The sequence below is a fragment of the Ipomoea nil genome, unplaced genomic scaffold (assembly GCF_001879475.1).
Source record: "Ipomoea nil cultivar Tokyo-kokei standard unplaced genomic scaffold, Asagao_1.1 scaffold2926, whole genome shotgun sequence".
Classification (NCBI taxonomy): domain Eukaryota; kingdom Viridiplantae; phylum Streptophyta; class Magnoliopsida; order Solanales; family Convolvulaceae; genus Ipomoea; species Ipomoea nil.
Window position 1 is genome coordinate 1,269,372 of NW_017619354.1, and position 27,261 is coordinate 1,296,632.

Consider the following 27,261-nt stretch of genomic DNA (forward strand, 5'->3'; position numbering starts at 1 on the left):
TCAAAATATGCAACTCCATTCTTTATTCATCCAGAAAATATACTTCCCAAGTATTGTTTTGTAAATACATGAGTTAATTTTTGTAATTTAAAGGCTTTAGATTGTGTTGGACTTAGCCAATCTGTGTTTACCAGAAGTCTCTGCATGAACAGATGCCATCTTGAAACATATGGAAGAAATTTGCATCCTTAATAATCAGCATTCTTCCATAAACCTTGGAGATGAACTTGCTTGCAGAGTGGCAATCGTTGCAGATGCGCAGGTTTTTTGTTACCCTTAACATTGTACCTGGCTTTGTTCTCATCAATCCTAAAGCAATAGCTAACTTCTCACTATGGTGATACAGTATATCCTTTTTAGCAAAATCTGGTACATCCTGAAACACACAGTTCATGTCAGCAACATAACCTTCTGCTTCTATTTTCAAGATTACACCTTTCAGAAACTCAGAGATCTCTGGATATAAAGGATGATCCTTCTCACTTGCCATAAACCTGTATACTTCTCCATTTATCTCGATCAAACTCAGACCGGGGCCTTTCTTCAGGTTTTTGGATCTGAGCAATAATCTTGTCAGCTTTACACCCTCTTGATTCCCCAGAAAGGCATACATATTCGACAGCAGTACATAATACCCAGCATCATCTGGATTCAGCTCAAAAAGCCTCTCTGAAATCTTAATCCCCAGTTCGATATTTCCATGAGCCTTGCAGGCACCAAGTAATGCGCCATAAACCTCAACACCGGGCTGTGAATGTATTTCGCTAACGATGGAGTAGGCATCATTCAATCGGCCTGCACGCCCAAGAAGGCCTACAACACACGCGTAGTGCTTCTGGTTAGGAACAACGTTCCAACTTTCAACCATACTGTTGAAAACCTCGAGCCCTTTGTCAACCATCCCAGCTTGACTACAAGCACACAAGACAGACACCAAGGTCGAGTCATTTGGAGCAACGCCTGCACTCCCCATCTTCACGAAGAGCTCAATCGCATCGTTACCATACCCATACATCGCAGTGCCAGCAATCATGGCATTCCAGCACGCGACATCCTTTCTGCTCATCGCTCCAAAAAATCTTTTTGCATCATCCAAGTTTGCACAGTTTGCATACATGCTTATAATGGCTGATCCTAGGAATACATCGGCTTCACAGCCCGTTTTAATGGCTAGTCCATGTACTCCCCTGCCCTGTTGAAGTGCTCCCCAGCAGCTGCAGCATGAAATGATGCTTGCCAAACAAACAGAATCCAGCACTATTTCTTCTACACCCATCATCATGTTAAAATATTGAATGGTTTTGTTCCAGTTTCCAATTCTTGAAAAGCCTGTCAACATCAATGTCCAAGCAACTACATCCCTCTTAAACATTTCAAGAAATAAACAATGGGCATCATCAATACAGCTAAGGTTTATATATTTCTCCATTAAAGCAGTCTTAACAAGATCATCCTCACATCCAAGTCTAACTGCTAAAGCATGGACTCCACTCATTATTTGCATATTTCCTGCAATTGAAGAAGCTGATATTAAGCTCATGATTGTTAGGGCATCCGCGGAAATCCTCTCCCTTCTCATCAAACTAAACAGTTGAATTGCTTCCACACCAAATCCATTATCTGAATAAGCAGAAAGCATTGCATTCCAGGAAACGCTATTCCTTTCAGACATATTATCAAATATGTGTCTGGCACTAATCGGCAGCCCCATTTTTGAGTACATGTCAACCAATGCTGTTTCCACATATACATTCTTTCCAAAATTTTGCCTAATCCAATAGCAATGTACCGATTTCCCCGTGAGAGTCAATCCCAATTCCCCAAAAGCTGGCAAAATACTCGAAATCGTAATCTCATTAGGCCTCAACCCATACATAACCATCTCAAGAAAAGTCTCAGTAGCTTCAACAAAATGACAATTTTTTACGAACCCAGAGATCAATATTGTCCAAGAAACCAAATTTTTACCCACAACTCGAGAAAACAGTTTCTGGGCATCCGCTAGAAGTCCACAACGAACATACGAGTTCAATAAGCTATTGCAGAGGAAAATGTTCCGGCAAAGACCTGATGTCACTAGGCTGGCATGGATTTCTTGAATATGTTTTCGCCGCTTGAGCAGTTTCAGCGTTGAAGCATATGAATGGTCGTTAGAGTTGGAATCGCGTGAAACTTCGAAATTTAAGAGGGTTCTATTTTGCCGCGAAGTGCAACGGTTAGTAACAGGAGCAAGTCGGTTCATCCTTTCTCGGTTTGCTTGGGCATAGCGGTAGTCAAGAATTCGAAGGAAATTTATGGCTGTATTCAATCATGACGAGTTTTAAAGACTTTGAACTTTGGAGGAATTTTTAGGGTGTGCACTTCTGGCGTGTGTTCTGTGCATTCCCTGTGCACGTTGCGTGCATACCCTATAAAATAATATTTAACACTTTATATATTTCAAATAAAAAATAAAAAATTTCGGGCCTAGCCTGAAACCGGCCCGGTCCAGATTTGTACTGACCAAGGCCCGGGACCAGCCTGGCCCAACCACCTCTATCCGTTACGATTCGGGATCAGCCCTGGCCCATCCGTTACGAGAAAGAAGAACCTCTATCCGTTACGACCCGGGATCGGCCCTGGCCCAGCCATTCGTTACGAGAAAGAAGAAAGAAGAAAGAAGAAAGAAGAAAGGAGAAAGGAGAAAGAAGAAAGAAGAAAGAAGAAAGAAGAAAGTCCGATACGCTCCAGATCAAGACGCAATCGAGGAGAAGAAGCTCCGATACGCTCGACATCATTTACAAATCCAGATCAAGACGCAATCGAGGAGAAGAAGCTCCGACGAGGAGAAGAAGCTTTGATACGCTCGACATCATTACAAATCTAGATTAAGACGAGGAGAAGAAGCTCCGATACGCTTGACATCATTTACAAATCCAGATCAGAAGACGCAATTGAAGAAAGACAAGGAGAAGAAGCTCCGATCCATTGTTCGAAATGGCTTGCGCACAAAAGAGGATTTTTAGCTTCTTCAAGATTTTTTGCCAACAAAATTGCTCACAGAAATTGGTTTGCATAAACAACCCTAATTTTTATTTTTTTTTAGCATTTGTGTATGTGCTTGAGTAAATGAATCTAGAGATTTTTAATCTAGAATGTAACCTTTTTAGTTGTATAAATCTTATCGTTCAAATCTTGAAAATAATCTAAAATTTTATAAATTTAACAAACTATTTTGTTTTTAACAGAAAATACTATTGTAAAATCCTGCTGAAGTAGCAATTTAGGTGCTAGGTGCCCATAGGTAAAATCTACCGTTTTAGACAATTGTCCGACTTTTTTTATTAATAGTTTATTTTGCTCAAAACATTTGTCGCTCACCATGGTTTTCTGTATCAACTCCATTTTCTGCCTTTGACACCACAATTTAAGCCACAACCAAGTTTTCAACTTCTTTTATGATAATAAATAGATATTTTATTTAGCATTAATTTACTCTTTGATCATTATCGATAAATGGTTAATTACTTCTTTACTTAAGTTCAAGAGATTGTGCTATTTGTGCATGATTCTGCTTCAATTGTCTAAGATTGTCGATACCATTTAGAAATCCTCATATAATGTATTCTTACCCAAATGAAGAAGAAAGAATATTTTATAAAATGGATTTTGGGTTGTTTTTTTTCATTGTTCCTTGTTTTCTTGTTCTTTAGAATGGAAGTGTACATCAATGAGCTCTACACATACTAATGTTCGTTTTTTTTTTTTTTTTTTTTTTTTTTTTTTTTTTTTTTAATTTTAAAATATGAATGATAAATCTCTTTTATTTCAATATTCAATGATAACCAATGTTTTGCTCCTAACTAAGATTGTAATTTTAAGACAAATTAAGGCACTACTTGTTTATGAGTTTGCTTCCTACTGAGTCTAATCAGAGTCATCGGGAATTTTAGCTTCCACAAAGTATTTTTATGTGCAGACTTTACACACACTCAACCTTTGTTTGTTTGTTTGTCCTTTTTTTTTTTTTTTTTTTTAATTTTTTATTTTTAAGTTTTTGATTGAAATAGTGCTAGCCTTTTATGTGTTTAATTGTTGCCTAAGCTTAAACCTTACATTCCAAATATTGAAAATAATTGTGTTTTTTTATCAACTTAATTATCAAATTTAACCCCATGTTTCTTCTAATAGGAAATTCCCAAATCATACATGGATCCAGAGAGAAGATATTCGCGCAAGGTTGTACTAAGGAATCGTACGCAAAAAGTCTGGAACATAGAGATAACAGAAACTCGAGATGCTTGTTTTTTCAAGCACGGTTGGGCAAAATTCGTAGAGGATAACTCTTTCATCAATGGAGATCAACTGGTTTTCATCTATGACCATCCTGCTGTGTTTGACTTCTTCGTAATTGACCAATTTGGCTGTGAAAAGATAATAATGGAAGGTGAAGAAGCTCGAGTGAAGGGGTTGAAAAATAATAATGGTGGTGGTGTTAATTGTCAAGATAACACTTTCTTGGTGGACTATGAAGTCAATATGGTCACTCAAGTTAAGAAAGACGAGGATGAGATGGATGCAAAAGAGGAGAACAATGATGTTGGTTTTCAATACCATACACGTTCCAAAGGAAAAAGTTGCATTATTGAATGTAAGTTAGTTTCTCTTGATTTTCTTTTTAATTTTCATTTTGTCATATGTTTCATATATATATATATATATATATATATATATATATATATATATATATATATATATATACTTTTCACCGAGCTAAGGTTTCTTAATTTAGGTGGATTCAAGAGAGCTGGTAGCGTGAAAAAAAGTGATGCTAGTCCCAAAAAAAAGAATGTTGGTGCAGGGAAAAATGATGCTAGGGCAAAGAAAAAGGATGTTAGTGAAGAAGAAAATGATGCTAGTGCAGAAAAAGTGGGTGTTAGTGATGAGAAAAAAGATGCCACTCTGAAAAAGAAGAAGAAGGATGTTCCTGATCATTTTGGTTTAGATATTTTCAGCTCAGGACGTTTTACTCAACCTAAAAATCCTTATTTTGTGACCAAAATCAGGCCAAAAAGGCGCGATGATCTGGTAATTATTCTAGACATTTATTCTTAATGCATGAGCGGAAGCTAAGTTTGTTGGCATATATTTCAATCTTGTTTCTCAATTACATATTTTAATTTGCAGTATATACCGATGGAAGTCATCAAGGATCACAATATTGAATTGCCTGCAAAAGTGATCATGTGTGATGAGAAAGATAAAAAATGGAAAGCATATATAAAGACGTGGGGTGATGGGCGAACATGGTTGTCTGGAGGATGGCGACAATTGTGTAGATGGAACCTTGTTCAAGAAAATGACAGGTGCATTTGTGAGTTTGTGCCTTCATTGGGGCCAGAATTGGTCTTGCAGGTCACCGTTATTCGAAGAAAGGACTTAGAAGCACAACCAAATTAATGCTTAGCTTTCTAGTTAGTTCAATCTTAATGTTTTGAAGACATAGCTCACCACAGTTTCTATCCATGTTCTTATGGGGGCTTTCTGACCTCTCTATTTTGAGACCGTATGAAGTTTAGTTTCGGTAATTTCAATTCGGAAAATTTAATTTAGATTTTAGTTTTTGAAACTTATGTTAATGTCATCTTTGCTTTGGTTTCATACATTATTTTCTATGGTATTATTATAATCTTGTTGGGATTAATTTATATTGTTTGAATAATGTGTCATCATTTTATTAGTTACATGCTTAGATGGCTTTACTTATTCATTTATATTGTTGGGTTGGTGCCCTTTACGGATATTTTGCAATATTTATAATATTAGAGTATAAATTGGATAATTTTTTTATTTTTTATTTTTACTTGTAATTGTACATGAAAAAACTAGTATAATTTGATGTAACGATACTACCAATGTATAGTTGTGACCACAATTTGTTCCAATTTTGAATTGGTGGGATTTTATGGACCAAAATTTAAGTATTAGGGGAACTGGGGAAGGGTCGACTTAAATTGTCATTTACATAAAATATATTTTACCTCATAGATTTTCATTCCTGCACTATTTGACCTATTTCAAGAAGAGTAAATTCTCAAAATTGTTCCTTCTATTGTCATTTGTTAATTTGTATCATTGTCTTTTAGCTGCACTTAATTTGGTTCTCTGGTTATAAAATTTTTACTCAATTTTTTTTTTGATCGTAAGGAGGGGGGGAGGGGGGGGGGTGAAAACTAGTTGCTGCCATTGCGCAACCAAGAAATGCGCAAGTAGTCACGGTTGATCAGCTCTTCCATACCGGAGGGACACCTGTCGAACTCTCTCCAAATTCCTTCCATCTTCGTTCCCGGGAGAATTTTTACTCAAAATAGTCATTCGTTAGAGTTGCGGTCAATTAGGTGTTAAACTGAAGGGTAAAGCTGTAATTTCAGTTCCTTCCCTACATTCTCCCACATTTTTGTCTTGTTCAGTGTCGTAGTTGGAAAAATTAACACAAGAGTAGTAACCCTAAATCATGAATCTTCAAAAACCAAAATACAACAATCCTTCGAAATGTTAAATGTTGAAGTGATCTGGCAAAAATCCAAGTAGCAGAGTAGTGAAAGTAATTCAAATATGAATCCACGTTGAGCATCTACAATGGCATTTCGTAGAAGGATTGACATAGCCGAAATTCCAACAATGCTTTAGTTTTAATTTGACATACAAATTAAGTGTATAATTAATCAATTAATTATTTACTCAACATTTGTCAACTCTCTAATTGTTACTTTTATAAGTTCTAGAACCACGTGAATGTTCTTTTCATTGAGTCAGATTGCTATCATCTAGAGTATTCATTACGATAAATAGGCTCGATATCATTTAGAAATCCAAATCAATTATTCTTGAGAAATTTAAATTTTAGGGGCAGGCGTTTCGATTTCAATTGGTTTTTTTTTTTTTTTTAAGGTTTCGGTTATTTTGATTTTGAAAAAATGAAACCAAACCGATTTTAAATTTTAGTTCGATTTGGTTACACTTTGGTTTTGGCTTGGATTTCAGTTCTATTTGAGAACTCAAACATTTCCTAATTCTTTTCCGCATATAAATTTATTTATTTTCGTTAATAATTTAAATTTGAAAATATAAACAACAAGTCTACAATGCATATTTCACATTTCTCAATAAAAAATTAGACCAAACCAAACCGATCTCATCACCTACGTATGCCTTCAGACAACAACGTCATAGAATCCTAGAAAAAATTTGAGAGCAAAGAACAATTGTGAAAATTTGGATTAGAAAATTGAGGATTTAGTATATATATTGGGTAAATTTCTAAATATAAAAACATTTAGTTATAGATTTCTAATCAGGAGAATAGAGCTTTAGGTGAGAATGTGTGGTCTAATTTTTACTGTTAATTTGATTAGATCTATGGTCATAATTTAAGTTGGTATATTTTTTTTGAAAGTTTAAGTTGGTATATTTAATTTGACAGTTTTTTAAGTAGTTGGCAGTTATAAAATCAATCAAATCCCTGGAATTCCTCCCTTAAACTAGACACATCTTTTTGCTAATAGAAATTTGAATGGTCTAGATTAAACCACACGACCATACATAAGCACTTGTTAAGACCCTATAATTATATATATAGTTATAAATTAAATATAAACCATTCTGTTTTTTTTTTTCTTTCTTTTTGTCAAAAATCATTCAGTCTATAAAATATAGAACATATCGTTTTTTACTACTAAACCAAAACCTAATCATTTAGTTTAGTTTCGGCTCGGCTCGACTAGGTTCGAATAACCCGGACGAAATGCCTACCCCTACTCATGTCTAACCCTTCATAGATTGTGGTTTGCTTCTAGTTTACTTTGTAATTCATAAACAAATTAAGTATGTAATAAATCAAACAAATTATTATTTACTCAACATTTGTCAACTCTCTAATTATTACTTTTAGAAGTTCTAGAATCACGTGAATTTAATTTTTATTGAGTCAGATTGCTATCATCAAAACTATCCATTACTATAGGTAGCCACGGGCCGGTCCAAGATCGAAACAACTTAGAATCCGTCGAGAAAAAAGTGGGTTTGGCTTCACTAGGCATGACTGAGCCAAGCTTAGCCCGGATTGGAATTGGCTTTGGACCGATTCAGGTCCTTTAAAAAAAAAAAACCTAGTGCATGGCCCAGGCCCGTGTAAACTTAACATGCAGCCATGGCAACTCCATGGCAAAAAAAAAAAAAAAAAACATTGATTAATTTTGGCCAACTGCCACATTGTGGCAACTGGACTTAGGCCTGCAACGTGCAACGACCAATTAATTTAGTCATTGCACTTCGAAAATATTTTAAATATTTTTTTAAAAAAATTATCTACTCTATAAATATCCTTACCCAATTCATTTTTACCAACAAAAATTTTCAATCGAACACTCTCTTACTCTTACAATGATTCTCTATACATCCTTTTTTTTTTTGAAATAAAAGAGCTAATTCATTAATCATACGATGAAAAGTTTACAATAAGATCGATGGAATGATAAAACATTCTTACAATCAGACAATGAAACAAATTTCTAATGCTACACGAAACTTGAATCTCTTACTGTTTTTCAAGATTGAAGCTGAATTCGTTTTGAGAACCTGAAACTTCTTTGATATTGTTAATGATCTTACTACCAAGTTTGACTCTATTGCGGCTCTTCTGTCCATAGACAATATCTCCATTAATCCGAAGTGCATATCAAGGTTCGGATCTTCTTCGGTGCTCGGGATGAAGCAAACATACTCCATTATCAGATAAATTGTTTCACCTTATGAAAAAAAGAGAACTCGCCAAATAAACGAGCGGAAAACTCGCTAAAGACACGAGAGGAAATAACTCGCAAACGAAACGAGAGGGAATAACTTTAACAAAACAACAGATGAAAATCAAATCTAAAACAACCAAAACAATTCCTAAACACCAAACCATTAACTAATATGTGTGTGTGTGTGTGTGTGTATATATATATATATATATATATATATATATATATAAAGTAAAGAAGCTTGGATCTGGAGTTGGAGATGGCGAGGGACGGTGGTGAAGGAGGAAGAAACGTCGATGAGGGGCCGGAGGAGAGGGTGGCGGTGGAAGAGAAGCGGAAAGAGGTGCCGGCAGCGGAGGAGAGGCCGAAGGACAGACGATTGAGAGACGGTCGGAGTTGGGGAAGAAACGAGAGGAGGCCTTCGTTGCCTCCGCAAAACGAGCGGAGGCGGCGGTCGATGAGGGAAAACCCTTACAGAGAGAATATTAGGTTAGGGATTAGAGAATATTCCTCTATACATCCTCTTAATCTTATTTATATTTTATTCTTTTGATTGTTTTTAACCTCTCAAATTTTCAATTTCAATTTATATATTTTTAATTCTTTATAATCCTATATTAGTCCTATATTTTTAATTTTTATACTCTTAATTTCATATGGCTTATAATGGTAATCCTTCGAAATGTTAAAGTGATCTAGCAAAAATCCAAGTAGCAGAGCAGTGAAAGTAATTCAAATTTGAATCCACGTAGAGCATCTACAAATCTACAATGACATTTTGTCGAAAGATTGACATTGCCGAGATTCCAACAATGCTTAGTTTTAATTTGACATACAAATTAAGTCCATAATTAATCATTTAATTATTTACTCAACATGTGTCAACTCTTTAAATGTTAGTTTTATAAGTTCTAGAATCACGTGAATTTGCTTAACATGTGTCAACTCTCTAATTGTTAGTTTATAAGTTCTCATTGAGTCATATTGCTATCATCAAGAGCATTAATTACGACAAATAGGCTTGGTATCATTTAGAAATCCAGATCAATTATTCTTGAGAAATTTAAATTTTATAGACGAGAATTTCAATGATGGGGTATTGACTCTTTAGGCTGTATTAATTTGAGAAAATATAAAACAGATATTACCTTGTATTAGAGTCAATAGTATTCAAAAAAAAAAATTGAGTCAAATTGCTATCATAAAAAATATCTATTGCTAGAGGTGGTTACGGGCCTTTTTAAGGTTGAACCAACCCTAAATCAGCCCGAAAAAGTGGGGGTTGAACTTCACAAGGTCTGAACCGGACTTAGCCGGAGAAGAACCGACTTGTAAAGGACCGGTCCTTTAAAAAAACACGGGACTGGCCCAGGCCCATGCCCGTGCACAACCCAGGGACAGGTAAACTTAGCATGCAACCACGGCAACAAAGCATGGTAGCTCCATGGCAGGGACGGAGTCAGAAAACTTGAGTTGGGGGCTGATGTAGTAAAGAAAATTTACAATGTTAGTCGACATTATAATTAACTGCACCATATTATTATATATACCATACATTATTGTGATTATTATTGATAATGATTTCTAATTATACTATGTGTAATAAAGTATGAAATACATAATTATATGAGTACGATCGACACAGGTGTAAATCATTACTTTAAAATTTTTTCACATAACACAAAATATAATAACAACAATAACAACAACATCTATTTAAATATAGATTGTCACTTAACATCAAATAAAAAGTTTTGTCAATTATTTTGTCACCAAATTTTTTTCATAATTAACTTATATTCGTTTTATGGTTAGCTGAATATTTCAAAATTTAAGAGATAAAGACAAAAATCAAGATGAATTAAATAATCAATATTAATTTTTGTCAATTTCAAAACTAATCATTTAAACTAAAATGTACATCTTACAAATGTAAATAAATAATTAAGATAAACAATAAATCACAAATTTATTAATCAATATATATATATATAACTAATAAAACCAAAGTATATATCTCAAAATTAGAGATTTTTTTTTAAATTAAAATATATACTTGATGTCATTCATTATTAAAATCTTGATAAAAGAAATAAGATAATAAAGAAAAATGGTCACTTTAATTATTTGATTTATTTCTTTTTATTTAATGAATTTGAACTTTAATATATACTAGTATTTTCACCCGTGCGATGCATGTAATGGAATTGTTGTAATATATTAAGAATATTTAAATCGATATATAATTATTTAAGAGTTAATTTCACCAGAGGTCGCTTATCTTTCCTGACAATTCCAAATTTAATCCTAGACTATAGTTATTAATTATTACGATTTATTCTATGCTATAATTCTTACGTTAATATTCTTACTATTATTATTAACACTTAATTACTTTTAGATATTATTATTACCACTTATATTATTATTATTATTATTATTATTATTATTATTATTATTATTATTAGGTTCTTATCAAGTTCTGGTAGTATATAATGGCCGTGAGGCACAATAATAATATAACCATAATTAAATATTCTTGTATTGTATTCCGTGAGTCACAATAATAATATAACAATAATTAAATATTCTTCAATTCTATATTCTTCTAGGATTTCTATTACCATCATTAATTATTCCCTAATTTACCATAGTTAAATAATTTGACCAATTATAAAGAGAGATTATTAAATAATGCATGGGATAATTTTTTAATTAAAATTTTTAAAAATTTATTAATAAAACATAAGGTTCTCATAGTTTTTTCTTAGAAACTATTTAATAAAGCATTTTTTTTTTTTAGAAATTGGTGGGCCAAACTGCCTAGGCTGTTTGCGGAGGATAGGTCTCGAAAAAATACGCGATTTCAAAAAAACACTTGTCCAAAACGGACAATCCAGTCAAAAGTTATGCCTTGCTGAACTTTTGACACTTTACAACTTAAAAAAAAAAAAAATTAATCGTCGGTTCAGCGATTTTTGCAACACTGATATATAGTATAGATATAGATTAGAATAGGAATAGTAGTACACAATTTTCTAATATTAGAATAAAATTTTAACCAAGAATTATTGTAGAAATCAATATATTTTATTAGGAAGAGAGATTTTTAGAAATTGGGCGGGAAGTTAAAATTTCATGATTTTGTTTTTATATAAAGTATAAATTACAATAGGAATTGTATTACACTATTTTATAATATTAGAATAGAATTTTAACCCAGAATTATTGTACGAATGGGAAAGTAGAAATGAATATATTTTATTATGAAGAGAGATTTTTAGGAATTGGGCGGAAAGTTAAAATTTCAAGATTTTGTTTTTATATAAAGTATAGATTACAATAGGAATTGTATTACACTATTTTATAACAATAGTTATGCTGTGCAACCGAATGCACCATGCGCATGGTGCATACATGCATACGCGCGTCCCACTTAAAAAAAAATTTCAGGTTCGATTCTCGGCAATAGCATTATTGTGGATATATATTTATGAATTTCTGGATATATAGTTATGAATTTGTGGATATATAGTTATGAATAGTTATGAATTTATGGATTAGTTCATTCATTGTGGATATTTAGTTCATTCATTGTAGATATTTACTTCATTCATTCACTGTGAATATATAGTTATGAATTTCTGGATATATAGTTATGAATTTATGGATATTTAGTTCATTCATTGTGGATATTTAGTTCATTCATTGTAGATATTTTCTTCATTCATTCACTGTGGATATTTAGTTCATTCATTGTGGATTTTTACTTCATTCATTCACTGTGGATATATAGTTATAAATTTGTGGATATATAGTTATGAATTTATGGATATATAAAAATGCTATTGCCGGGAATCGAACCTAATTTCTTCTTTAAGTGGGACGCGTGTTTTTTAACCAAAACGACGTCGTTTTGCATCGAATGCACCATGCGCATGGTGCATTCGGTTGCACAGCATAATTTGCAATTGTATAATATTAGAATAGAATTTTCACCCAGAATTATTGTACGAATGAGAAAGTAGAAATCAATATATTTTATTAGGAAGAGAGATTTTTGGGAATTGGGCGGGAAGTTAAAAGTTCAGGATTTTGATTTTATATAAAGTATATATTACAATAGGAATTGTATTACACTATTTTATAATATTAGAATAGAATTTTAACCCAGAATTATTGTACGAATGGGAAAGTAGAAATCAATATATTTTCTTACGAAGAGAGATTTTTTAGAAATTGGACGGGAAGTTAAAATTTCAGGATTTTGTTTTCATATATAGTCTAGATTTTGAGTTCATTTAATATAAACATAATAGATTATTTTTTTCAAAAAATAAATTAGAGGGGACCAAAAGTGTATTTTATCCCTACTATATCAATATATATACATACATATTTATTAAAAAATTTAGGAGTAGGAGTGGGGTGGGGTGGGGGCGGGCAGGACTCCCCTACCCCTAAGGTGGCTCCGTCCCTGCTCCATGGCAAAAATACATTGATTAATTTTAGCGAGCTGCCACATTGTGACAACTAGCCTTAGGCTTGCAACGTGCAACTAGCATGTGCCGGAGGTTAGGCTAGGCTTGGCCTCGTGCAGAGGCTAATGCTTGCCTGCTCCTGGTATATCATTATATTCTAATTTAATTCTATAAGATTCAATTTGAACCGTGGTAACCGATTATGTTAGCATTATTTTTCCTGGCCAATATCAAAAGTAAGGAAGTGCAGAGGCAGTCCAGTTTAATTGTGAACCAACCACCTCCTCACCCCCTTATCCATTCACCCTCTAATATTCTCCTCACACCCATTTCCTCCCAATCACACCTTTTCTTTTCCGTTTTTATCACTTCTATACTCATCTTCTAACTTGTTCGATCAGGTAAAGAAGGCCATGGCAACTGCATCTGCATCGGCTACATTTTCTCCGGCGAGTGCAGTTACCGGCACGGCCATCAGGCCTTCCCAGAAAAGGGCGACGAAAGTGAATTACATTAGTGGGTTGAACTCGTTCGGAGGGCTGAAGGCGCATAACCATGTATCCACTCTGGGCCTCCCTGTTTGCACTGACCACTCATTTGCAAAGATTGTGAGCTCACTGAGAGACCCATCACGGGGCAGAGGGAGAGGCGGCGGCGGCGGCGGCGGAGCTCTCTCTTCTACCTGCAATGCCGTGGCTGAGATTTTCAAGATTGCGGCCATCCTCCCGGGGCTTGTTCTCGTTGGGGTTGCCGTCGGCTTCGTCCTCCTCCGCCTCGAAGCTACTGTCGAGGAAGCTGAGTGATCTGAGAGAGATCAGATGCTTCACTGCTAATCAAGATTAGCTCTGCTTCTCCATTCATTCCATATATACATATCTATGCTTATTGTGACAGATTTGATTTGATTTCATTTGTTTTTCTCACATATTATTATATATATCATCAAAATAGTAAAACCTGCTCATTTCTTTTTCTCATTACCTTAATTAGTACATCAAACTCTTGTTGTTTGCTTCTGTTATGATTTTAACATGAAAATCTATGATAAAGTCAAAGAAGGGATTTTTCAGATTGAAATTCCCAAAGCTCCAAACAGGAAAAGTGGGATATTCATTAGGGTAAGCATGCTTATAAGGCAGTTCATAATATACACATAATTAGGGCAACCCATAACTTGTCATCTAACCTATACCTGAACTTGTTTCAAGCCATTAATGGCGTCTGGGTCATCCACCACTCTACTGTGAAGTTGTTCATAGTTGGGGAAAGGGAAACCCCCCCTGGCTGCTTGGTTTCTGGCAAAAACAAGGCAAAGAGTGGCAACAAGTGCCAAAATAAGAGCAAGAACCCAACTGAACTGCAAATTCGCCAGCGCCACAGCCCTCACGCCCGCTTCATGGCTGCCACATACCACGGCGCTACTGTGATGCCCTGCGGCGCCCATACATCCCCGCGGCACGAACCGAGGAACCCACAGCATGAACCCCATGTTCACGAACCAACAACCTTGGAACACAACCGAGACGGAAAGCACAAGCGCCGCTGGGAAAACGGCTGGAAAGGTTGTGGCAAACAGGGCTGCCACGAGAGAAATGCACACGATGATCTGCAACAGCCAGTGGTAATGGCCTTCTAGCCCAACGTGATCGGCAGAGTGATAATGAAGCAAGAAAAGCTCTTGACTGAAAACGGAAGAGGCAAGTATGCCAGAGATCCCAGTTAGGAGATCAGTGGAGTGGTTCAACTCAGCGAAAAGAGTGAACCCAGCAAATATGGCGAGGTGAAGGAACATGGTTGCGTGCTCTAGATTCAGAAGCTCTAAAGAAAAGTGGAGAGGAGGGAAGCTTATGAGCTGTGTAACCATGGCAAAAACTGAGAAAGACAACACAAGAATGAGTTCCAGATTGTGGGATTTGCAGAGAGGATGAAGATTGTTGTTGAGTGGGTACCAAAACCTTGATCTGAACTTAGCAGGGCCATTTTGATAGTAAGCTCTAATGGTGTTGATTGTGTGCATTAACCCAAGAAAGGCAAGGGCCAAACCTGGTACCAGATGTCCCACTAGAGTTCCCATACTTGAGATTAATGAATTGAATTGAATTGCATGAAAGCCTTAAATACAAGAACAAGAACAAGAACATCATGGTTTGTATCAAAACTCAAAAGCAGTACTACAGACAAAAATCTAATCGGATTTAAGGTGCACTTTGCATGGGTTTCCACAAACAACACGTATAGGATAAAAAGTGGTAGCAGAAAGTATGCGGCTCTTGAGGATGATTAAGAGAAAGTGAAGCGGCAATGCGAGAACCATAACATTTCGGGGTGTTTGGTAAATAGCTGTTTTAATGGATTTGACTAGTTAATTGTAGAAAAATGTTTGGTAAATTAGCTATTAGTTGATAGCTGATTACATGCAAAATAACTTTCTTAAAAAACTGATTTGAATTTTAGCATTTTAGAGTAATAAGCTGTTACAACAAACTAATTAATTAAATATTTATATTGAATGTTTAACCAAGCCAAATAACCAATAGTGATCAAATAAGTCAAAATTGACTGATAAACTAACTATGTTACCAAATATTTTCTTAGTTTTAGCATTACCAAACATGAGTGTATATGAGGACATTCTTAGTCCATGATCTATTATCGTTAAAACAATATGGTCAATTCAACAAATTAAAGCTTTTAAGGTTAGTGCATGATAGTTATTGGATGGTTAATGAAAATGTCATGTCGTCCATCCATATATTGTAATATATAGTTAAAAAGGAAGGTTGGATATGATCCTGTGGGCTCTACGTTCATCATTGCAGGGTGCTTTCCTATAGGATGTTTATGAGTGTTTAGCAATATTATTAACTTATGTCTTAGGAGTACTGCTATTACAATTTGAAGGATATTTGAGCATGAGAAGAAAGGGAGAAAATTAAAAATATTCTCTATGTTCTAACTACTCCTCATAGATCCATTATTTATCCTTCCCAGAAGAAGCATCGTCTTACTCTTTTTTTTTTTTCAATTTTTTTGAAGGGATTACATTTATGCCTCTCACAAATATGTGAATTATCAATGTCACCCCTAAATTATTAATGGTGTAAATGTTGCTCCTCAATTTTTAAAACATCCATTCTCTAATTTAAGAGTAATATTAATAATTGACATATTTGTGAGGGACATAAATTACAAATTTTTCCTTTTTTTGAATGAAGGAGTGTCTTACTTTGTAGAAAAGTTATTAACAAATGGAGTATGTATACAACATCGAAGGGACATGTTCAATTGATGGCAAATTAGAATGAGTAACAGACAACAAACGAATTGACGACTTCAAAAAGCTAGTTTTAATCGTTTGAGCAACAAATTAGAAAACATGTCTCTATTAGATTAAATAAATGCAGAGCACTAAGAAAATACAACACTGATCCCACTAGTGTAGTGTGTCTATATATAGTGGGGAATGACATACATTACGTGTCCCAATAAGCTTTTCCCTCTTGTTCCGTAATGACACAAAGCTTTTAACCAAGTGTTTCATTTCCCTGGAATATTACCTCAATCATTTTCCTCTTCACTACAAATGAGTAATATACTAATATGTGTATGTCAAATACTTTCTTTTCGTATTTGATGATGATGATTCAACGTTTTTATTTTTCACATTTTTATGTAATATACCCCATTAAGTGGTACAAATATTACAAGGTATACTTGTTGAAAAAAATTAGTTAAATTGTCATTTAAAGAGGTCAAACCATTTTGTGGTATAATTTTTCATAAATGAGATTCACTTTTGAGTTGAGTTGGGTTAAGGTGGATTAAAGGTTTAATTTGTTATATTATATGCACTCAAAATGAATGATGGATAATGAATAAGAATTTAATTCTTAAAGTATACCCATTTAAGATATGAAAATAAAGTTGGAAATGTTTTTAAGTAGTCTTTGTTCCACATTAGAAAGGCATGTAGATTCGCACTAATATATACACAATTTAACTTTTTAAAGAATTTGAATTGTTTATCAAGGATGTTCTCTCTTGCCCCAAATTTGCTGAAATGTAGCACAAATATAAACATGCCATCAAACTATTTACATTATATTACATTACAAGTTATGTTTTCCGTGATTTCAACATGTAGTACGTTGTCTTTATATGTCATATAGACTAATTTAATTTTTAAAAAAAATATTTTTATTTATTTAAAGAAAATTACAAGTTATGTTGACATGACTTTCACGTAGCACCCATGTTTATAAATTAAAGAAAAGTATACATGAAAATCACATTAGCATAATCTGCAATAGCAAGTTAATTACTAGTAAAAATGTTTAAAAAAAATTAAAATGTAATGCCCTAGACTAAAAAGTACTTCGAGAGCTTATTATATGCCCCTTAATTTCTTATCCCATTTATTAATACTCTATAATTTATTATGTTCTTTTGTTACTCTCTAAGTCTTCCACACACTCCATCTATAATATAAAAGTATGAGGAAAAGTTGTATAGAAATCTTCACGTTGCCCAACTGCAACAATGACTAGATGTATGTTTACTAGCTATTTGATTATATTTTATGTAACATGACACGTATGAAGGATCAATATATATATGTTGATGCAATAATAATTGATGAATACTCTACTACACGGAACATTCACTGCTTTTCCAGCCTTTTCATCAAATCTTTAGCATTCATCGATCACCAAATTCATTGCAAAATAAAGTCATAGGATACAACATTATCTCCGTTTTATAAAAGCAATCCAAAAATCTAATTTCGCATTATCCATCAGCTTTTAATGCCTTCACGCATTATATAATTTAAGGTTCGTTAAGGATCGGAGTATTTAAATGAATACAGATAACACAGAGTTATTGTCTGATACTTTTGATTTAAAATTTATTTTTACTTATTTGATGTGTGTTTTGGAAGGAAACTCATGAATTTATGTATTTATCATTTTACCACCGTTAATTTAAAAGATTGAGAGGCTATCACTACTAGAAATTATGAAATTTCCGATCACCTGAAAGTGATCTTAAATCAAGTTGATACCAAAAAGTGATCGGAAATAGCAACACAGGTTTTTCCGGATATCAAAAGTGGTCGGAACAAGACTTTTTACTTGATTTAAGATCATTTTCAAGTGGTCGGAAAATTCATAATTTTCAATAGTGTATTCTAATATAATTGAAGGACTAAAATAACTATTCTCCCTCTTAACTTTTAACATTTTAAGATAGAGTTGAGATTGAATCCTTTCTTCTTTTTTTTTTTTTTTTTTTTTTCGCATTTCAATCCTTAAAGTAGAGATTGATGAACGCATATATGCAATGTGATGAGGACCACTCATCTTTTGCAACCCTTTCATAAGATCATCAACGTTCATCTCTTCCACTTCGAAAACGTAACCAAACCATTATGCCTGCAAAGGTTCCCACGTGGCATAGTGTTATGATAGAAGAAGACGTATGCATGCAACTTCATATCATCTGCTTTTTTTTTTTCTTTCTTTTTTTAAAGCTTATAAAAGCAATATAATGAATGAATCATTAATTAAATTATAGGTAGTATCACTCATAGCATTGCCTTTCAATTTCCAAGGTTTTATATATATTCCGTACTTTATAGAAAATGCATGATTGCAAATTTGTCTGTCGGCTATATGTTCTACACAGATGTGTGGATCATGAATATAATGTACATTCTTAATATACTAAAAGTATATTATTTATGTACTGAATGTACATTATTTGAAAACATACAAAATCATATATTTTCAATATTCAAATAATATATTTTTCATTAATACAAGATACATTTTTAATATACTAAAAATATATTATTTATATATTGAATGTACATTATTTGATAATATACAAAATAATATATTTTTAGTATTTAAATAATGTACTTTATATACACAACTATATGGACCATGGTCCGATCCATAGAATAACGATATGAAAATGATGGCAAATTATGCTCTGGACCCGTGTCCACATTGAATTGTGGACACGGGCCCAAAACGACGTCGTTTTTAAAAAAAAAAACGCGTCATTTAGTTAAAAAAAAAAATTTCGTGCGTGTTTTGCCGTTAACGGCGTTAACGGCGTTTTTTGTTTTTTTATTTTTGATTATGAATGTACAGTTATGCAATTATGAAATTATGAACACAGAGCTCTAACATTATGAACTTACAATTATGAACATATATAGTGATAAAATTATGACCATGGAGCTTTAAAATTGTGAATATAGAGCTTCGAAGATTATGAATGTACAGTTATAGAGTTATGAATCTACAGTTATGGAGTTATGAATCTACAGTTATGAGATTATGAATCTACAGTTATGGAATTATGAATGTACAGTTATTGATCGAATTATGAACAAAGAGCTCTAACATTATGAACTTACAATTATGAACATATAGTGATAAAATTATGAACATAGAGCTCTAAAATTGTGAACATAGAGCTTCGAAAATTATGAATGTACAATTATGGAGTTATGAATGTACAGTTATGACGTTATGAATGTACAATTATAGAGTTATGAATGTATAGTTATAGAGTTATGAACGTACAGTTATGGAGTTATGAATGTATAGTTATTAACATATAGTAATAAAATTATGAACATATACTTCTATAACAAAGTGATCTGAAATTTAAAAAAAAAAAAAAAAAAAAAAAAGAGGAGATAACAGTGCCTAACGGCACTGTTACCCGTGTCCATCCAAGGCATAACGATTGGAAAATGATGGGGTCAGGTCATAGCCCATAAGAGGTCAGAATAGGACTATGAAATTGGGCCAGAAGGGTGACCCAATAAGACTATATATATATATATATATATATATATATATATATAGAGAGAGAGAGAGAGAGAGGAATAAAGGTCAAATAGGCCATCGAATTGCACACGATAATGTAATTAGGCCACTGAGCCTAAAAAACCTACAATTAGGTCCCTAAACTAACCAAATTTGTGCAATTCTTTTAATTTGCAGGTTTTCAATCGGTCATTTCAAATTAAATTATTTTTAAAAAAATAAATTTTACAAATAATTATTTAAAATTGAAATTTAAAAAAAAAACAAAAAAAAAAAAACAGATCTTCCCGCCGGAGATTCGTCTGGCCGATTTCTTCGTCTCCATGGCCGGAGACGAAGCTTCGTCTGGACGGAGACGAAGAAACTCTTCGTCTCCGGCCATGGAGACGAAGAAATCGGCCGGAGACGGTTTCTTTGTCTCCGGTCGGAAGTTTTATTTTTTTTTCTTTTTTTTAAAAAAAAAATTTAATTTTAAATAATTATTTTTTAAAAAAATAATTTATTTTAAGATGACCTTTTGGAAACCTGCAAATTGGAAGAATTGCATGAATTTGATTAGTTTAGGGACCTAATTGTTGATTTTTTAGGTTCAGTGGCCTAATTGCATTATCGTGTGTAGTTCGATGGCCTATTTGACTCTTATTCCTATATATATATATATATATATATATATATATATATATATATATATATATATATATATATATATGTAAAGATTTTGGTTCCTATGAGGTTAAGTCTTTCCGTGCGGTCAGTGCGGTATACACCATTAGGTATGTATAAATACACCATACAGTGTTCGAAAATACACCACAAAAAAAAATACACCACACATAATGGTGTATTTATATACACGAACACTGTGTGGTGCATTTATGCATACCTAATGGTGTATGCTGCACTAACCGCACGGGAAGACCTGACCCTATATATATATATATATATATATATATATATATATATATATATAGAGAGAGAGAGAGAGAGAGAGAGAGAGAGAGAAAAAGATTAGTAGGGGACCTAGTAAATAAAAAAGGAGTATTTTTAGAGCAACTCCAATTATGTAAGACTAAAACAACTAAATGAAAATGATTGTGGGAGTAAAATTACATTTTCAAAAAAAAAAAAAAAAACATCAAAAACGACATATCTTGTGAGAAAATAACATAAACCTTATCTTATCAACATAAAATTAAATCCGCCTCCTTAACCATTATCCCAGTGATGGAGCTGAGCTAGCAGATAATATATTAAACACGCATAAACCCATTTGGCTTCATACAATTCCTTCCTCTTTCACTGTCTCACAATTTGTAATTATATTGAATTGCTAGCTAGCTTTTTAACATCACACTTACTTAACTCCAGTATGTAGTTCCTTATTCCTATGAATTCATGTATTAAAAGATCCATATATGTCCAATTCAGTTGGAATCCTAAATAATCCTCCATTTGCTTCACTTGGTTGATAATGCAAATTAAAGGTGGTTTGTTGAAAGTTTAGAGAAATTTTATATTATAATTTGTTTCAGTTTACTGACTAGTCATTTTAGTTTATAATTATTTACTGTTACAAAATCTCGCTCACGAATTAATGGGACCCATGAGACGGTCTCACACAAGTTTTTGCCATTGTATTATGTTGGGCACTAGTCACACAACCAAAACTTAACTATTAAGGGGATCGAAGTGTCGTTTGTAAAGAATAAAGTCAAATGTGGAGTAGGTTTGCATTTAATGAGTTAAGATTATGAAGAATAAAGTCAAATATTTGCAACAAGTTAAGAATTGTAAATCTCTAAGCACACAAATCTACGACTAATATTCACTTGAGTTTGCTATAAATAGACAATCTCTCTTCATTGTAAGATATCTTATCCCATTAGATAGCAAATAGCAGTTGATATTGTTATATGCAATATAGCCTATGAGGTCCCTACAAACGAAGAAGTTGAGATTTGGGTTGAACATGTTGTTGAAGACCAATGGAATTAACGTAGTTCCAAGGCATTTTCTTCGAAAACAATTCATACCGCACTTCTTCCGTCCTTTTAGCTGACGAACTATAACCTTTGTATACACTACTGGGAAGTGATTCGATTGGTTTCTGTAGGCTTGTGCAGAGGATTTTTTTTTTTTTTAAAGAATGTTGCTTTATCCACATGAGCTCTTAACATTTACCTCTCATATTTTAGGAGAAAGTTGAGAATGATAATTGCTTCTATTGTATACTTATGATGAAGCGGAAATTTGAAAGCAGCGACAAGAAATTACTAAAAATTCATTCTATAATTAAAATCTAACATCTTTAAACTGATTTCGTGGGACCAAAATCAGACCGTCTTAGAAAAAATGAGAGAGTATTTTGCAACAGTGAATAATTAGGGACTAAACCACTTAGTCAATAAATTACTGAGAGATTAAAATTGTATACTTTTCTATATATAATAATTAATTAATTATTTTTTATAGAATAAATCTCAATTTTGGTCCTACGAGTATTAGTAAAATGACAGTTTTAGTCTATATATTTAATTCATACTAATTTTCATCCACAACTATTGTTTTAGTGCAAAAAATAATCACGCCGGTCACCCATTCGTTTAGGACATGTCGAAATATGAAATTGTTAATGGGTATTTTCATTTTTTTTCAAAATAATATCTCAATTTAACCATGAATAAATGAATTTAAGCTCTACGATCAATCTCAATTGCAGTTTTCCTCCCAAATTAAGTTAGGATGGCGAGGAGAACTGCGAAATGAGATTGATTTTAAGGCTTAAATCCCTTTATTTATACTTAAATTAGGATTTTAATTTGAAAATGATGAAAATATTTTTAAAATTCGACATGTTTTAAACAGAGAGGTAATTGGTGTGATGAATTTTAGAATTAAAATAATAGTCCTGGATGAAAATGAGTATGAATACCAGGTTTATTGGCTTTCGTTATGTTTTTGCCTTTTGATTTTTATCTTGAAAACAAAAATTCGGGGACGGATAAATCCCCCGCCCCGTTCTGATTAATTTTGTCTTATCTTATTTGTGTTTGCATTAACAGTTTATTTTATTTTATTTATAACTAGTATTTGCGCCCGTGCGATGCACGGAATGGATTTGTTGTAATATATTAAGAATATTTGGATCGATATATAATTATTTAAATTAGAACATCAAATATTATATAGTGCAATTGAAAGTATGGTTTGGATCATTTATGTGTTTTTATGTTATTAATTGCTCAAATTAGTAGCTAATATGTAGATGTACGCATGCGGTGCTGTAACTTTGGAGATTTTATTTATCATTGTTCAGTACTTTTATAAATTAGTCAAATGTGCTCGTTCTCTAGCAACTCAGTTATAAAAATGAATTGATATCCTAATTTATTTGTATGGAAAATATATTTTTTTTTGTCTAGATATATAGCAATTTTGCCATTTAAAAAAACATAATATCACAAATTGTATTTACATACTATTGAAACCTCTTTGTAGACAACATTGGTAGTTACAACACAATCTTGTCTATCTTCGTCTAGAGCTAACACCTTTAGTCCAAAAGGATGGGTGACTCGGGTAAAAATATATAATGGTAGAATTTCAGTCAATTAGTAATCCTTTTATATTTTCAGTCAATTAGTAATATCAAATTCATTTTAGCCAATTATTCTTTTTTTATTTTTAGTCAATTAGAATATTAGATGCATTGATATTTTTACCTAATTTTTGTTCCAGTTTTAATTGATGATGTAGAATATTTTTAATGAAATATTTTCTTTGTATTTTTAATTTACTTTTACTATTGTTTAAAATATGCATTTACTATTGATGATGTAGAATATTATTATTGAAATATTTCCGTCCAATTTTTAATTTCTGTTCCATTTTTTAATTAAAATGCAATGAACTGTCAATTTATTTTTTCATTTCAATTATGGATCATTTTTTATTTGTAGTCAATTATTAATATTAATTTCCTTTTATAATTTCAGTCAATTAGTAATATCAGATTCATTTTTAGACAATTATTCTTTTTTATTCTCAGTCAATTAGTCAATTAGAATATCAGATGCAGTGATATTTTTACCTATCCAAACCATTTTTAATTGATGATGTAGAATATTTTTATTGAAATATTTCCGTTCCATTTTTAGTTTACCTTTACTGTTGTTTAAAATATGTCTTTACTATTGATGGTGTAGAATATTATTATTGAAATATTTCATTTTCATTTTTTATTTACTTTTACTTGATGATGTAGAATATTATTATTGAATATTTCCGTTCCATTTTTAATTTCTATTCCATTGCTTAAAATTGTGAAAGATTTATGATATAATTGTGATTTGATTTATTCTACTATGTAATATTATTGTGAAAAATTAAAATGCAATAATCTGACAATTTTCTTTTCAATTTTAGTCAATTATGGATCATTTTTTATTTTCAGTCAATTATTAATATTCATTTCCTTTTCCAATTAACCTAATTTCTGTTTCTTTTTTCATTTTTAATTTTCAGTCAATTATTAATATTCATTTATTTTTCAATTTACCTAATTTTTGTTTCATTTTTAATTGATGATGATGTAGAGAATTATTGTGAAATATTTCTGTTTATTTTTTAATTTACCTTTACTATTTACTATTGTTTGAGCGGGAAATCAAGTAAATAGAATTTTGTTTTTAATTATATTATAGATTATAGATTATAGATTCTCCACCAATCGAAACACTATGGATAAAGAAAAGCCATTTCATTAAGGAAATTAAAACTAATTAAATTAAATATAATCATGCTATATTTATTTGTAACTGTATATTAATTTCATTTTGAAATCATTGGTTCACATATTTGAATTATTTATTTTTTCTTTAATTATTATAAACAAAAATGATACTATACTAATTAATTTATGATATTTTTCAAATTGTATTTTTAAAAAATATAACATTTACACATGTTATGAGGTGTTAAAACATATTTTAAAATTATTTTTTATTAGTAAGTGTTTTTATTTTAAAAATATTTTCCAGCGGGCCACACACTCCCTTAGTTTCCCATAAAAAATTGATAAAGAAAAGTCATTTCATTAAGAAAATTAAAACTAATTAAAGTACATCTAATAATGCTATATTTATTTGTAACTATGTATTAATTTTATTTTGAAATTATTGGTTCACATATTTGAATTTTTTATTTTTTCTTTAATTATTATAAACAGAAATGATATTGTACTAATTAATTTATGATATTTATCAAATTGTATTTTTAAAAATATAGTGTTTTACCGGCAATTTATATCATGCACCAGGGCGCGCATTGCATTGTGCGCCCTGATGCAATACCTAACTGTATAAAAAAATACACATAATTGTATAAATAAATACACATAATGATATAAACAAATACACATAATCACGTCAACTCCCTTCCGCGCCTCCCAAAACAACGTTATTTTGGGAGGCGGGGGACGCACAGTGCTGCGCGCGCTGTGGTGCAGGGTATAACGATTGTGTTTTACCCGTGCGTTGCACGGATTTTTTTTTTTTATTTTATGAATTTAAAATTAAAAATAGAAAACAATGAAAATATATTATAATGTACAATATAATAATATAGTTGGACTTTTATATATTTGGTCAAGTATCTATTTTCATAACATACAAAATTTAAATTTAAATTTTGTATGGCTAATATAATCTCTAATCACGTACATATTTAGATAAATTTATTGAAAAATTCACATAATTAAATTTATTTATTCCTAATTGTATTTCATATATATTATAATTCTAAAAATATGAATACTAACTAAGAGAATTGTACTTAGAAATCAAAAAAAAAAATGTAAATTCTAAATTTTGTATGAATAAATTTAAACTCTAATCGGACGCATTTCCTTATATGATTGTATAATACATTGTATATACACATAATATTTATTAATATGTATATAGAAAAGTTCTATATTATAATTTCAATAATTATAATTTATATTGATAGATTTATAATTAAAAAATTACATTTAGAAATTTAAAATGTAACATTTAAATATTGTATGATTATTATAGTGTATTTTTTGAAAGGGATTATTATAGTGTATAATTGTATGTAAAATTATAAATATTCATGTTTTGTTAATTTTATACTTTCATTTCTTTAATTATATTTCATATTTTATTAATTATAATTTAATGAAATTGTCACAAATATTTTTAGGAAAGAAATCTTATATTTCTTAGTTTCAATAGTTATATTAATTATAATTAATAAATATTGTGGAAATTATCATAATAATTTCATTAATTATATTAATTCTAATATTTGTTCTCTTCCAATATTTAAACACATTACCATAAAATTATCATAATAATTACACGAAAGAAGGAAAGAAAATTATTAGAATAATTACCATTAATATTAAAAATTAATTATATATTAATGTAATTATAATTTATTTTATGCCAATAATATTATACATTAAGTATATATATATATATATATATATATATATATATATATATATATATAATTATTGAAAAGATTATATAATTTTAAAAAGTAAATTATTAATTAGATTACATAATATAATTGTCCTACTAATTGATTCCATACTACTATGTATAATTCATTTATTTGAATTTTTTAAAGATAAATATCTATTAATTACCTTAATAATTAAGATAATTTTTAGTCAATCAATATTCAATAGTATTAAATGTATTACTTCGAATTTTTATAAATAAGATATAATATTATTAAATCGAAATAATTAAAAATAATGTGTCCATATTACAAAAGATTTTATAATAGTAATTATTTTCGCCTAATAGAATTTGTCAATTATTAAACATTGTTTATGGTAATTATTGTATGACATTTAATACTAAGATTATTAGGTATAATTTTTATAATTAAGGTATAATATTATTAAATCAAAATTATTAAAAATAATGTGTCCATAATATAAAATAAATTATAATTGTCTTAATAATTATTTATTAATATAAATTTATAATTATAAATTTGTATACGAAAAAACATAGCAACTGAACTTCTGGTTTAAAAAAAAAAAACATCTTTCCATTTTATTTTATTTTTTTGTCACCAATGGATTGTATTTATAGGTAGAGAATGTGAGAATTA

At 31.2% G+C, this 27,261-nt stretch overlaps 3 protein-coding genes across 4 annotated transcripts in view; 1 reads left to right on the top strand and 2 right to left on the bottom strand.

Annotated features, from left to right (window-relative positions):
* Positions 1-5,624, top strand: part of LOC109161908 (putative B3 domain-containing protein At5g66980) — a 20,553-nt gene extending 14,929 nt beyond the window's left edge. Inside the window, exons 2-5 of the mRNA XM_019310474.1 lie at positions 2,944-3,048; positions 4,171-4,630; positions 4,772-5,067; positions 5,167-5,624. Coding sequence (XP_019166019.1) covers positions 2,977-3,048; positions 4,171-4,630; positions 4,772-5,067; positions 5,167-5,439 — 1,101 coding nt within the window. The 5' untranslated portion in view covers positions 2,944-2,976 and the 3' untranslated portion in view covers positions 5,440-5,624. The remainder of the gene's footprint in view (positions 1-2,943; positions 3,049-4,170; positions 4,631-4,771; positions 5,068-5,166) is intronic.
* Positions 1-15,445, bottom strand: part of LOC109161909 — an 18,842-nt gene extending 3,397 nt beyond the window's left edge. Inside the window, exons 1-2 of one of the 2 annotated variants that reach the window (XM_019310476.1) lie at positions 14,451-15,445; positions 6,300-6,310 (exon numbers count right to left, since the gene is read on the bottom strand). In XM_019310476.1, the coding sequence (XP_019166021.1) occupies positions 14,451-15,338 (888 nt within the window). In that variant the 5' untranslated portion in view covers positions 15,339-15,445 and the 3' untranslated portion in view covers positions 6,300-6,310. Of the gene's footprint in view, positions 1-6,299; positions 6,311-14,438 lie in introns of those variants that run through there. The other variant, XM_019310475.1, reaches the window with a different exon arrangement.
* LOC109161905 (pentatricopeptide repeat-containing protein At1g11290, chloroplastic-like) lies at positions 7-2,303 on the bottom strand. Its single transcript, XM_019310470.1, has one exon. The coding sequence runs from the start codon at positions 2,240-2,242 to the stop codon at positions 128-130; it is 2,115 nt and encodes a 704-aa protein (XP_019166015.1). The 5' UTR covers positions 2,243-2,303; the 3' UTR covers positions 7-127.
* Positions 15,446-27,261: the final 11,816 nt, after the last annotated feature.

Coding starts and splice junctions, on each gene's coding strand:
- LOC109161905 (XM_019310470.1), bottom strand. CDS start 2,242: ATGAACCGACTTGCTCCTGTTACTAACCGTTGCACTTCGCGGCAAAAT.